This window comes from Brachyhypopomus gauderio, chromosome 15 (genome assembly GCF_052324685.1).
Source record: "Brachyhypopomus gauderio isolate BG-103 chromosome 15, BGAUD_0.2, whole genome shotgun sequence".
NCBI classification, from domain to species: Eukaryota; Metazoa; Chordata; class Actinopteri; order Gymnotiformes; family Hypopomidae; genus Brachyhypopomus; species Brachyhypopomus gauderio.
In genome coordinates this window covers 21,942,012-21,956,040 of record NC_135225.1, presented here as the reverse complement: position 1 = coordinate 21,956,040, position 14,029 = coordinate 21,942,012, and the positions used below count along the sequence as shown (strand labels likewise).

At 48.7% G+C, this 14,029-nt stretch overlaps 1 protein-coding gene across 1 annotated transcript; it reads left to right on the top strand.

Moving 5' to 3' along the window:
* The first annotated feature begins 674 nt into the window (after positions 1-674).
* LOC143477129 (fibroblast growth factor receptor 2) lies at positions 675-11,393 on the top strand. Its single transcript, XM_076975662.1, has 8 exons — positions 675-833; positions 2,726-2,836; positions 3,013-3,203; positions 3,657-3,779; positions 4,985-5,055; positions 7,927-8,064; positions 8,285-8,390; positions 9,735-11,393. The coding sequence occupies exons 1-8, from the start codon at positions 761-763 to the stop codon at positions 9,897-9,899; spliced, it is 978 nt and encodes a 325-aa protein (XP_076831777.1). The 5' UTR covers positions 675-760; the 3' UTR covers positions 9,900-11,393.
* The last annotated feature ends 2,636 nt before the right edge of the window (positions 11,394-14,029 follow it).

Here is a 14,029-nt window from a genome sequence, read left to right as displayed (position 1 = left end):
AACAAAGCTGCAGATTGTGTGCTGTTTTGCATCTTTGGCCAGAGAGCAGTGCAGGACGCTCCACCCGCACATCCACCCGCACATCCACCCGCACCTCCCAGTCCCTGCAGGCACTTCGCTTCAGACGGCAGCAGGTGGCAGCTCCATATCTCCCAGTAGCTCCATATCTCCCAGTAGCTCCATATCTCCCAGTAGTTTCATATCTCCCAGTAGCTCAATATCTCCCAGTCTTCAGTGGCTGATGTTCGTGTACGTTTGCTGGTGGCAAAGGGCTATGCTTAGTGTCTCCGAACTGGGCAAACACTACAGTGTGAGAGCATACTGTACACACACACACACACACACACACACACCCAGAAACTGTTATCTTGCCTGGTAGCGCCAGTGTGGCCGACGCTAGTTTAGCATTCTTTATTTGACTTTGATAGCGAGAGAAGGAGAACGTGTGAATGTTCGCTGACTGACCTCCAAACTCTGAGGCCATGACTCATCTAGGAGAAACACACCCTCTCCCATATTCCACCACTTATTCTGCCTCCTTGAACAGCAAACGGGTCTGATCTTGGGTCTGATCTTGGGTCTGACCTGGGTCTGATCTTGGGTCTGATCTTGGGTCTGACCTGCTGATCTTGGGTCTGATCTTGGGTCTGACCTGCTGATCTTGGGTCTGATCTTGGGTCTGACCTGGGTCTGATCTCGTGTGTCCTGCAGGCTGACCCTGGGGAAGCCGCTGGGGGAGGGCTGCTTTGGCCAGGTAGTCATGGCAGAGGCGCTGGGCATTGACAAGGACAAACCCAAGGAGGCCATCACCGTGGCAGTCAAGATGCTGAAGGGTGAGTACCACACTGTTGCCGGGCAACCTGCTGCATGTGCTGACACACGGAGGCTCACAGCAAGTGTGGCAAGGGTTTCTAATCCTGGTCTTGGCTGTGTGTGTGTGTGTGTGTGTGTGTGTGTGTGTGTGTATATATATATATATATATATATATATATATCAGTGGGGAACCGTCAGGGCCCTCTACGCCCTCTCAGAGGGCCTAAAATATTCTTAAAACATTATATATATAATTATCCAATTTTATTTGATCTACTTACAGTTTTACAATCGACATCTAAACAATTACAAAAATATAAGCAAATAAATTATTCACCCGTGTCTATTCAATCTGTGTTGGAAGGTGAGGGGTTAAGTGGAAGCCTGTGAGCCTGTGTGTCCCCCTATCAGGACTGTGATGCCCGCTGTTCGTTTACAGAGGGCCTGGCAGTTATAATTCAGCGCAATACCAGTTTCAAATGACAGTAAAATTGACCAATCGTATCTTCCCTCTTAGTGGGCGGGCTTAACTGTATGATAATTTCAGCCCGCTGTGGCGACGCTAGCTGTCGTTAGCACCACCGCTAGCTAGTTTCGAATCATTCCTTTGACGTCCTCATTTACATATTACGCTTCCGAGAACCACGGAGCTGTGAAACCTTATTTTGTTTGGAAACTTATCTTGCTTAACAAGTTATCTAGTACAAATGTTATTTGAACGCCCTACATGCGTTTCTAAAGCTATTCTTTATTGCAGTTTATTAGGAGAGGAAATTTTTTTTTCGGGGGGGGGGGGGGGGTGTAGCGGGCCCAGGTTTAATGGTCACGGTTAGCTACTGATATATATATATATATATATAATGAGAGAGAGAGAGAGAGAGAGAGAGAGAGACTGTGTGTATATACATGTGACTGGTTGGAGTACAGTGGAGAAGAGACTGTGTGTGTGTGTGTGTGTGTGTGTGTGAGACTGGTAGGAGTAGGGTGGAGAGGAGACTGTGTGTGTGTGTGTGTGTGTGTGTGTGTGTGTGTGTGTGTGTGTGTGTGTGTGTGTGTGTGTGTGAGAGAGACTGGTTGGAGTAGGGTGGAGAGGAGAGAGTGCTGAAGGTTTATTGGTTGGTGCTGAATGACGCTGATAGGCTTCTGCTCAGTAAGCTGCATAGTTGTGTGTCTCTCTCAGCCTGCTGGGACAAGCTTCCTCCTCACCTGCACAAAGACACACACACACTCCATCACACACGTGCGTACACACACTCTCACATGTATAAACACGCTTGCTCACTCGCTCACACACGTGCGAGTGCAGGTGCACACACATGCGCTCTCTCGTGCTCTATCTCTCCTGCTGCATACACATCCCCATACACACACACACACACACACACACACACACACACACACACACACACACACACACACAGGTGGTAGAGTGGAGGGAAGGTGCACATAGTTAGACGTTTTGAAGTGAGTGAGAGGAGTCTGCGGTGATCTGGCGCCCTAAAGAGAAGGGCTGGCCAGACTCCAGCAGACGAAGGCTCTCTACCGTCAGTCTCCTCCGCAACACTGCAAATGTCTCTACACCTAAAGAACCCATGAGTTCTCTAAAGTTCAGAACCACCTCCTCCCTGAAGGAGGGAGAGGAAGAATAGAGCAGAGGAATGCACCATAATGAAAAGACCATTATGTCGAAGGTAATTACGCTAAACTGAACGAAGCGTTTTTAATTGGGAGGTAGTGAAAGGGTGAGTGTGTAGCAGGTGACCTGCCGTGAGGGTATTGCGCTCGAGAACAGAGTTCTGCTCCACTGTGGATCAAATTACTCCTTCACTAAACAGTTTAGAACACTTCATTACTTTAGCTTCCCAAGCGTGCACAGACACAGGTAAAGAAGACTTGTCCTGTCCTCCCCAGACGACGCCACTGAGAAGGATCTGTCTGACCTGGTGTCCGAGATGGAGATGATGAAGATGATCGGACGCCACAAAAACATCATCAACTTACTGGGCGCATGCACACAGGATGGTGAGTAGCCAATAAGGTCAGCACACAATTCCGAACCATAGTGCTTTATTTGACATCTCCGCTGCTTCCACTGGGACGGCTGACGCGTGATGTAAGATCTAGAGTTAGTAGCAAGATGTGAAGATGTGGCACGTTAAAAGCTAATCAGCTCAAGCGCTCCCCCCCCTCTCCATCAGGTCCTTTATATGTCATAGTGGAGTACGCTTCCAAGGGCAACCTGCGCGAGTACTTGCGAGCGCGCCGGCCCCCAGGGATGGAGTACTCGTTTGATATTGCCCGCGTGGCTGACGACCCTCTCACCTTCAAAGACCTGGTCTCCTGCACTTACCAAGTGGCCCGCGGCATGGAGTATTTAGCCTCTCAAAAGGTGGGTACATACACCCACAGTCTCTCTCCTCTCTCTCTCTCTCTCTCTCTCTCTCTCTCTCTCTCTCTCTCTCTCTCTCTCTCTCCTTCTCTCTCATTCCTTTCTCCCTCTCTCTCACACACACAGATCCGCACACATATTATTTGTTTGAAATCAAATTGAAACTTGTCTCACACGTTCTCGTCATCTGCGGGGAAATGGCTGATCAGATTTCAGGCCGTACTTAAGAAGCTCCCTCACACGCAGACGTTCATGTAAAGACGGTGAGGCCCAGTCTGTCTCTGGGAGTGTTGGCGGGCGCGCTAACTCGCTCCTCCCTCACGCTCTGTGTCTCGCGGCGAGTGAGTGAGGGAGCTCCCACTCCCTGTGTGTGTACGCTCCCTCTCCTGCGTTACTGGCCCTGACTCGTTTGATGAAGTAACCCTCTTTCCTGTCTGTCTCTCTCCATGGCAGTGTATACACAGAGACTTGGCCGCCAGAAATGTGTTGGTCACCGAGAACAACGTGATGAAGATCGCAGACTTCGGCTTGGCGAGGGACGTCCACAACATCGATTACTATAAAAAGACGACCAACGTGAGCCACGTGTCCCTCTGCTCTGTGTTATTCTCCTGTTTCTCACTTTATCAGCCACCCAACAGCCCCCCCCCCATCCCCCTCTCTCCTTTTCTCTTTGTCCCTCTGGGCTTGGCAGGATTTTCAGGTTCCCAGTGGGTAAAGCGTCCTGAGTGCTCTTCACTTGTTTGAGTCTCATCCCACGCTCCCGTCTTCCAAAGCCCCCGTTGTCCAGTCAGCCCATCAGAGAGAGGGGTGGGGGGTTGGGACGTGCTCACCGATAACACATTAGACCCGTTTCTACCATCCGCACCAACAGTCCTTCGTTATTTTCCGCTGCCTTACTCCTGACGTCATTCATGTCCTTGTTTGGGTTCCGGTGAAAAACACCGTTTCCCCAGGCTAAACAGTGGTGTCGTCGATAGGTAGTTAAGTTCTCGACTCTTGTGAATGTTAAAGCAGAACATAATTGGGCTTAAGGTATTATAAGTATGAACTAGTTTTCAGTCCATGGGAAAATAATAAGCTCACATTAGTGTTGGAGTTATTGGCTTTCTCAGACGTTTCTAAACACAAGCCCAGTTGCATACTGGTCTGGGAGGTCACCATGTTCTGATTATGAAGTCATTACGAAGTCAACTGGCGAGTTTTGAGTGTGTGAGATCAGACCAGCACAGCTAGCATAAGAGTCTTATTTGCGACTGAGTCTTATTTTGTGATTGATAGGTGCAGTTTTATTAGACTGGTACCACTGTGTCTAGTTGGCAGGTACCCAGCGAGCAGAAAAAAACAAAAGAAAGAAAGACAAGAAATAACCCTGTTGGCAAGGAAAGTTACACAAGGAACTTGAGATGGAAAACCTAAAATTAGCTGGATACAGCCACTATCCGTTGATGTTCTATCTGCTTTAGCATCTTCTGGACTTAATCCGGGAGTTGTGTGAAGCAAACTGTATTACAGCCCCTCAGGGAAATCAGGATTTCTGAGATGTGTTCTGCTAGAACTAACTCGGGAGGGGTCTAACTCGGGAGGGGTCTAACTCCAATCCTTACTGACATTCCTACTCGGACCTTAATGAAATTCCGGAAGGAGGGTATTGGATCACGGAGACGCTTTTCAGTAAAAAATAAACCAAAACCTGACCCTGGGGACATTTCAGAGTGGAATGTCTCGTGTGGCCCTTTTGACCTCTTGACCTAAAGCCATGTTGCCGGGTGTGTCCACAGGGTCGTTTGCCGGTGAAGTGGATGGCCCCTGAGGCGCTGTTTGACCGCGTGTACACACACCAGAGCGACGTGTAAGTAAACTCCTTCACTGGATTTTCCCTCCACAGGATCTGAGAAGCCAAGTCATTTGCGTCTGCTGGCTGTGCGTTCAGTCCAGAGTGTTGCGTTTTACACAAAGAAAAAGACTTTGTGCTGCTCCAGTTAGCGTCGACGCGTGTGCCTAGAGCCCCTACTACCCTGCTTAGCGGAGCCAGAGCTAAGACACGAGCTGGACTTGCCATAGAATTCCATAGAATCAGAGGGATGTGCTCACAGCTGTAGTGATGGCGTACGTGCAGGTACGAGGGGCTGGGGTTTTGTAGGTGAAGGGAACTAGCTGAAAGAAAGTTGTTTTGGTTTCGGAAGGAGAGAGGGAGAGTGGTGGAAAGTCAAGGAAGCGGGTGTGAGCGTGTGTGTGTTTGTCAGAGGGAGGAAGATGAAGAAAAAGGAGCACGTTCAGGGCCAGTGCTATGGCAAAAAGTGAAAGATTTCACGCTTAACTTGCAGCCAATGCTGTGTTACTAATCTGGCTAGCTTCAAAGCCACTCGGACAGGCCAAACTCTCACCTCCACAAACTCCTCGCGGAAGTAACCCCTTCCCCTCTCCACGTCTTTGCACCCTTCCATTAATTCTTCCATCTTTTCTCCCTTCTGTTTGGTTTTTTTTGGGAAGGGAAGGGGGTGCTTTGTTTTCGGTCCACAGGCCAGAGTAATCCTGTGGTGTGGTGGTTTGTGGTAGCATTGACCCATAAATGAATACAGGCGTTCTGTCCTTCCCATAGAGTGATCACCTTGTGTCTCTGAGCTCTACTGTCTCTCACACAGGGTTTCTCTTAACACAGCTGTGTGTGTGTGTGTGTGTGTGTGTGTGTGTGTGTGTGTGTGTGTGTGTGTGTGTGTGTGTGTGTGTGTGTGTGTCTGTGTGTGTGTGTGTGTCTGTGTGTGTGTGTGTGTGATCTGTGGTGATAGTTTTGTGGGGGTTGTTGTTTGGAGGTCATCTTGCATTGATTTTTAGCAGACTGAATTTTGTTTGTTTAGATGATCATGTGCAGTGGACTGTGTTCTAAAGTATGACTGTGTGTGTGTGTTTGTGTGTGTGTCACACATGTATACGTTAGTCATTGTGTAGTAAAAGCCGGTCGATGTCTGCTGCTCTCCTTGCTAATTACATGTCATCACTCTGTGTTGTAATTGGCTGTCCTGTTAGTCTGCATATGGACATACAACTAGAGACCAGAGCACAAATCCATACATGACATCAGATTAAATTAATACACGAATAAGAATGAAAAGCAAATTGGCTTTTCTGATGATGACATCTCCCTGGGGTTTACAGAGCTGCTGAGGTAGCTGAAACTGGGGTGGGTGGGGGTGTGTGTGTGTGTGTGTGTGTGTGTGTGTGTGTGTGTGGGTGGGTGTGTGTGTGGGGTGGGTGGGGGTGTATGTGTGTGTGGTGTGTGTGGGTGTAAATTAGCTCCATTTAATGATCAGTGGCCAAAACCATCAAATGATTGTTTAACCATTACAATGAATTATTAAATTAATTATTACTGCTGGTTAAAGTAGTGTGCCAACGTGTGCTGGTTGAGGTGCCTGTGTGGTGACCTTCAGGATGACCTCTCCCTGGGGGGTGATCAGTCTCCCTGGGGGGTGATCACTCCTGGGCAGGTTAGAGTGGTGCACACGGGGAAAGATAACGGAGCAGATAAAAGGAGGACAAACACTGCTTATGTAAACAGATGCCTGTGTGTGTGTGATGAACCAGACCGCCTCTTTGTGTCCCAGGAAGGAGCGGTGCTCTGGGGGGTGTGTGTCCCAGGAAGGAGCGGTGCTCTGGGGGGTTTGTGTCCCAGGAAGGAGCGGTGCTCTGGGGGGTGTGTGTCCCAGGAAGGAGCGGTGCTCTGGGGGATGTGTGTCCCAGGAAGGAGCGGTGCTCTGGGGGGTGTGTGTCCCAGGAAGGAGCGGTGCTCTGGGGGATGTGTGTCCCAGGAAGGAGCGGTGCTCTGGGGGATGTGTGTCCTGCCGTCGACTGTTTGCCGACTGTGTGTTGTGAAATGCAGCATTTATCGCATGATTTTATCACACAGATTTTCCCAGTGTTGTTTTATATTTGTGCAGTCATCATTGCGAAAGAAAAGGGACGATAAAGGCTTGCTGGCGTTAGCCTTTACTCATTTGCGGGATAAGGTAGAAGTTGGTAACAAGAACCTCATCATTGTTGAAGAAATTCATCACGACGACAGTATCTCGATTTCACTAATTGCGTTTATACTCCCTTCTCCGTGCTGAGATTGTGGAGCACAGTATTGGTGCACACAGAACGTTCCTCGCTACGATCTCGGACCACCACCACCCTCCCCCCACCCTGCAGTGGTTTATTCTCTGTGGGTCTAAACTGCAGTTTGTTTTGGCTCTGACAATATGGCTGGTTGTAGCTGTCCGGGGTGGGGGGGGGGGGGGGGGGGGGGGGGGGCGTTCTGTCCTTGTTCCCCTGAGGCCGGTGTCCACCCGCCGCGACAGACCCCTGAGCTCGAAGGCCTGGGAGAAAGGTCTGCATTTAGAGCCGCTACAGTCATCGGCTTGTTGCTACTGTAGGAGCGTCTTAACTGCTGCTCTGTGAATGGCTGCCCTGTCACTGGTTCCTCCCAGAGCAGTGGAGGAGACACGGGGGAGTCACTCCCTCACAGAAGGAGCATGACTGGGGCCAATAATGGCCGCAACTCATACAAAGTACTTTATTTGTGTGGAAACAGTAAATTGAGCAGCAGTCGTTTCTTGAACATTGACTTTAAAACTTTTTAAGTCTTGCAGTAGAACTCTGGACAAAAATTGACACAAGAATTGTACATGAGCAAAGTCATTTGAGTGCCTGTGTGTGCGCGTGCGTGTGTGTGTGTGTCCAGCTGGTCCTTCGGAGTACTCATGTGGGAGATCTTCACGCTGGGCGGCTCTCCGTACCCCGGCATCCCTGTGGAGGAGCTCTTCAAGCTCCTGAAGGAAGGCCACCGCATGGACAAGCCGGCCAACTGCACCAACGACCTGTGAGTCCTGAGGGGTTGCCATAGCACCGCAGCACTGGCTGGGCCCAAGCGCCCACCACAGTAGCGCTTCCCCATCAGGACCCCCATGTATCTAAGCCTCGTCAACCCCATAATGTTCCACGGGGGTTCTGATGGGATCCAGCCTGCGGCACTGGCCAGCGCGGTGTGTGTGTCGCCACTGGTGTTAACACCCATGTTTCTCTCCTCACCTGTTTGTCAGGTATATGATGATGAAAGACTGCTGGCACGCCATCTCCTCACAGAGGCCCACGTTTAAGCAGCTGGTGGAGGACTTGGATCGCATCCTCACCCTGGCAACCCACGAGGTGAGGCGCCTTCACAGCACTTTCAGCAGCAGGATTTTGGACAAGTTGGAGGGGGCCGGGGGGAGGCGGGGCTTCAGGTCGGGTTTAGTCCCTTGGCCCCTGCACTATTATCACTAGTACCAGTGCAGCCTGGTCCAGCCCGAGTACCAGTGCAGCCTGGTCCAGCCCGAGTACCAGTGCAGCCTGGTCCAGCCCGAGTACCAGTGCAGCCTGGTCCAGCCCGAGTACCAGTGCGGCCTGGTCCAGCCCGGTCGTGTGCGGCCTGGTCCAGCCCGGTCGTGTGCGGCCTGGTCCAGCCCGGTCGTGTGCACCTGTCAGGACTCATCAGTGTGGTTCCAACTTTTGCACGGGTGCCAAGAGTCTTGATCTCTGTGTTTTTGAACTTCTGAGATGGAATAAAGTGATTTTTCTCTCTCTCTCTCTCTCTCTCTCTCTCTGTCTTTCTCTTTCTCTGTCTCCCTCCCCCACCTTCTCCGAACTTCTCAAACTACTCGCAGATGTGAAGGTCTTTAGTAATGTGAGCCGCCTTGTGTTGAACTGGTGCCGTCCAAACCAAACGCTCGCTCTCGGAAACTCAAACCTCTCCTCTTCCTCTGCCTCTTCCTCTACCTCAAATATTTCAGTACCAGCCACAGCAAGGGGGGGGGGGGGGGGGGTGTGGATCAGGTTAACCAAAAGCCCCTAAAACATTTTACATTTTGGTTTACATGTGATGAGTGATGGGTCTTCCAGTCTGTAGTGTTGTCTACCAAAAAGGGGTTTGTTTGCAGCTGAGTTACATCTCTGAATGCTTTAACGCACCCAGAGTCTTGAACTGTTCACCTGTGGAACCTACACATTCAGACACTTTGTTCCTAAGGAAAGGTCTAAGATCTAAAGGTCTAAGAGGTCACCACTTTCACTTGTGAACCATGATGGAGGGTTTCCTGTCACTTACAGCCCTGCACATACATGCTTCATTAAGTATTATTTGCGCAAATCCGTTTGTGCAAATAAAACTGCGGTTTAGGGCCGGTTTCTGTCTGCCGCGCCAGCCTTTCCTAATGTGCTCTGGAGGAACTTAGACTTCTTGGGTTACTCTACTTTTTCTTAACTTTCTATTCCAATTTCAGTTCATTCTTTCCTTTGTGTGTGTGTGTGTGTGTGTGTGTGTGTGTGTGTGTGTGTGTGTGTGTGTGTGTGTGTGTGTGTGTGTGTGTGTGTGTGTGTGTGTGTGTGTGTGAGATATTGTTTATTGTTTGACTCCTGATGTTGACTTGTACCTATGTCCCTGGTATTTAATTTTGCCCCTAAAGAAGCAGATTGGATGTGTGTGTAAGTGTGTGTGCTTCTCTGTGTCTGCAGGAGTACATCGACCTGTGTGCGCCCATCGAGCAGTATTCGCCCTGCTGCCCAGACACGCGCAGCTCCTGCTCCTCGGGAGACGACTCCGTCTTCTCCCACGACCCCCTGCCCGACGAGCCCTGCCTCCCCAAGTACCAGCACGTCAACGGGGGCCTCAAGACATGAGCTTCAAGGCCTCCTGATGCTCCTCCCCCACAATTCTCCCGTGTGAGAGACATGTGACTCCTGTATACCCCCCCCCCCCCCCCCCACCCCCGTCTGTCCCGCCGCCTCCCTCCGCTACGGCCGCTGGACATTCGGAGCGAGGGAGGCCGGGCCCCCGGGACCCCACCAGTGCTGCTCTCCGACAGACGAACTGCCACGTGCAGAAGACTGTGCGCAAGTGCACGTGTGATCGGAAAAACGTGACCAAGCTCTTAACAAGATGAGGACCCAACAGTAGTGTTCTCTCTCTCTCTTTATCTTTTCTTGACTGAATGATTAGTTCGTTCCGAGGGTCCACACCATGTGTTTTCCTGTTTGTTTTGAGTAATTTTTCCCCCTTTTGTTTTTTGTGTTGGAGTTTTCCGAAACTTCAACCACCGTTTCATTCCGTTGCTTTGGTATTCCAGGACTCTTCGTTCCCAAGAGAACCAAAAGGGAGGACACAGAATAAAATGTGAGAGAGACTGAAAGGACAAAAAGGACAAAACGTGTTCAAAAGGAACCATTCAACTAACAAGGACTAGGAAAAAAAGTTTTGTACAATTTTCACGTTCCGTTTTTATATTGATAACACAGTTATCAAACAAAAGCCCATGCAGTTATTCTTACAGAGGAAAAAATGTAATACACAGTATATAGTGCTGGGTATATTTGTAAATATATTCAAATATGTAAAAATATATATATATTATATATTTACAGTGAATTATTTTTTGTATTGACTTCAGAAATATTCCTCCCTTTTTTCAACCCCAGGTGAAGGCAGGTGTCCTGGTTACCTGTTTTTCTAATGTGCCACATTTCTCGATACACACACGCACACATAAACACACACATCACACAAACATATACATAAAGGAACACACCTTTCTTATTTTCACCTGCTGACAGGTGAGCATTGGCTTTCAGGGAAAGAGACAGCATGTTAATTTATTGACTTATGTTAAAAAAATGAATCAAAAGGATAAAAAGAAAATAAAGAGATAATAATATTAATGATGACCGTAGAAACAATAATGAATAAAATAATAATTTTTTAATTTAAAGTGATATTTCAGTGAGACAATGGTACAATGGATTATTTGTAGTGGGTACTCGATTCATGCTTCCTATGGGTTTTTTTATACACAAATGTGAATGTTAAATACAAAGTAACGTAAGTTCTATAGTCAGCTAATCCCTTTTCTTGCGTAGAGGATGCAGTTTTATCCATCTATTTTACTCTAAAAAAAATTTAATTTGAAAAAGGATATTTGCTACAGGAAAATTTGTTTAAAAGTTAAAAATCCACTACCATTCTGTTAAGTTCCAGGTACAACAGTTTTCAGAGGAATTCTCACAAGTGAAAGTATTAAAAGTCGTTTGAGTTTTCATTTTCTACCTGACAAATGAGATGACGATGTTCTCAAAGTGTTCCTGACAGATTTGCAAAATTAAAGATAAACTTGGACACTATCTGTTTTTTCCCTTTCAATTACTTTTTGAAACCTTTGAGAGGCTCCAAATTGATTTATGCTGTAATATCACAAGCTTGTTAACTTCCTTCGTGTCCAGCGTGGCGCGTGCCAGTGATTATGCCTCTGCGTGCCAACGGTGGCATAACGTGCCATAAGTTGCCGACCCTTCGTCTACTGTATACGCAAACCTGCAGATATTCTTTTAGAAACAAATCTTAAAACGTCAAGCTGTAACATTACTGCTGCTTAAATGTAATGCCCTCAGATCTCTATTTTCCTATCTAAAAAACTCCATCAGACCCAAACAAAGCCCATGATGCTGGCCTCGCATGAACCCTCATCTCTGGGTCTTCATGTGGTCATGCACTGCTGACCTCCCCATGAGCGTGTGCTCGCACCGCTGCATCCACCTTTCTCCTGCTGGTGGAGGCTCGTTTTGAAGGCGCTGTCTCCTGGCGCCATCGAGACATGTCTCCTCACGTCTGTGTGGAAAGGATGAGAACGTGCCCCTCTTTCTCTCAACCATTGGAGAATGAACAAAACTAAAATGGTGTCATGACTGAAATGAGCCCTCAACAGGAGACGCTAGAGTCTCTCCCAGCTTTAAGCGTGTAGCAGTGAGATTGCGGCATTTGTGTGGAGGCTGAAAAGCCCAATGCAGTCATTTCATACACCAAATATTTCACTGCAGTTGTCCAAACGTAACCTGGGTCCATACTGCAGGGTCAGTTGTTTTTGCAATATTCAGAATAATTGAAGCTCAAGGCTATAGGCTCGATCTGTGCCCGGGACACTAGCCCGGTACACTAGCCCAGAGACTAGCCCGAGACACTAGACCGGGACACTAGCCCGGGACACTAGCCCCGGACACTAGCCCCGGACACTAGCCCAGAGACTAGCCCAGAGACTAGCCCGAGACACTAGCCCGAGACACTAGCCCGAGACACTAGCCCGGGACACTAGCCCAGACACTAGCCCAGACACTAGCCCGGGACACTAGACCGGGACACTAGACCGGGACACTAGCCCGGGACACTAGCCCAGACACTAGCCCAGACACTAGCCCGGGACACTAGACCGGGACACTAGCCCGAGACACTAGCCCGGGACACTAGCCCAGACACTAGCCCAGACACTAGCCCGAGACACTAGCCCGAGACACTAGCCCGGGACACTAGCCCAGACACTAGCCCAGACACTAGCCCAGACACTAGCCCAGACACTAGCCCGGGACACTAGACCGGGACACTAGACCGGGACACTAGCCCGGGACACTAGCCCAGAGCGCTTCATTTGCAATGAAAACATCGCCTATAAAAAACTTAAAGTAAAACTGCTTTAACAGGTGCTGGTGTCCATTTATGCTGCCAGTTTCTCTTATAGTTATCAGGGAGGATTTGAATCTAGAACGTTGGTTCCCTCTCAGCTCCCCTTCCCTCCTGAGTCTTGGTCCTCCCGAGGTCATAGGGAGTTTTTCTTCGCCACTGTCGCATTTGGCTTGCTCATTAGGGATCTGGACCCATGCATTTCTAAAGCTGATTTGTGACAAAAAATTTGACTTTAAAGCATTGTGTAAAAAATCTAAATGTGTTCTTAAAAACCTTCAAGTAATCAATGCAAACAAAAACAGGCCAGGTAACATAATGCAGATGAAAGCACAGAAACACTCCTGACCGCCCTCATTTAGCACCTGGCGTGGAGCGAGGTGAGTGTCGACCTGGGAGTGCTCTGAAATGTTCTGAGATGTTCTTCACTTGACGTGGCCTCTACCGGGGGTGGGGGTGGGGGGGGGGGGTTGTGGTGTTTGTATAGGGCCTGCTCCTCTGGAATGTCAACAGCAGGCGCGGGAGGGAGAGAACGGCCTCGCTAACCCCATGCTCCACGATAACGGCCGGACGAATGGGAGGTGGAGTTAATCAGTAATCAGTAAGCAGGGCCACTCCGCGCTGCCTACACCCCCCACGTTCATGCTGGTGTGCTGGACTCAGTTCTTCAAATTCATCGCTGTTACCTTAATACTGACTTGTGGTCACGCTCACTCTACAGTGACTAGCTGTGCCTGTAGTAAGTAGGCAATGGGCAGTGGTCAACCTAACTTCGTGAAATACATACATAAAAATCAAAGGGCTAGCAGACTTACAGCTACTGTTATGAACCGCTCTTATTCCTAAAACAACCTCATCTTAAACTCTAAAATGTGCAAAGGTGGAGCTCATCAGTGAACTGCTTCTCCTGTCTGTCCGCTTCAGGCCATCTTCTCCTGTCTGTCTGCTTCAGGCCATTTTCTCCTGTCTGTCTGCTTCAGGCCATCTTCTCCTGGTCGTCTTACCTCCATAGCTGCTGGGTGGAACGTGATGATTTTAAAGGCAGCAGATACTCAGTGTGAATTTTGCTTCAGCCTGTTGAGGGACGATAAGAAGCAATTATTATGAATGAACTTGTATACTTTTACATTTCATACACTTATATTGTGAAGTATGGATAAATTAGCTGGTTATTGTGGTTATTTCACTATTCAGGCTAACCACTAGATTTTTCCAATTTTAGATTATTTTACTGTACTGTACTGTATATTATTTCATCTTTTGTATCTGCAGAGGTAGTGTAAATGCAGCAATTGCCATCGCATGTGGG

Coding starts and splice junctions, on each gene's coding strand:
- LOC143477129 (XM_076975662.1), top strand. CDS start 761: ATGGCAGAGGCGCTGGGCATTGACAAGGACAAACCCAAGGAGGCCATC. Junction 834..2,725: donor GGCAGTCAAGATGCTGAAGG/GTGAGTACCACA, acceptor TGTCCTCCCCAG/ACGACGCCACTGAGAAGGAT. Junction 8,065..8,284: donor GCCAACTGCACCAACGACCT/GTGAGTCCTGAG, acceptor CCTGTTTGTCAG/GTATATGATGATGAAAGACT.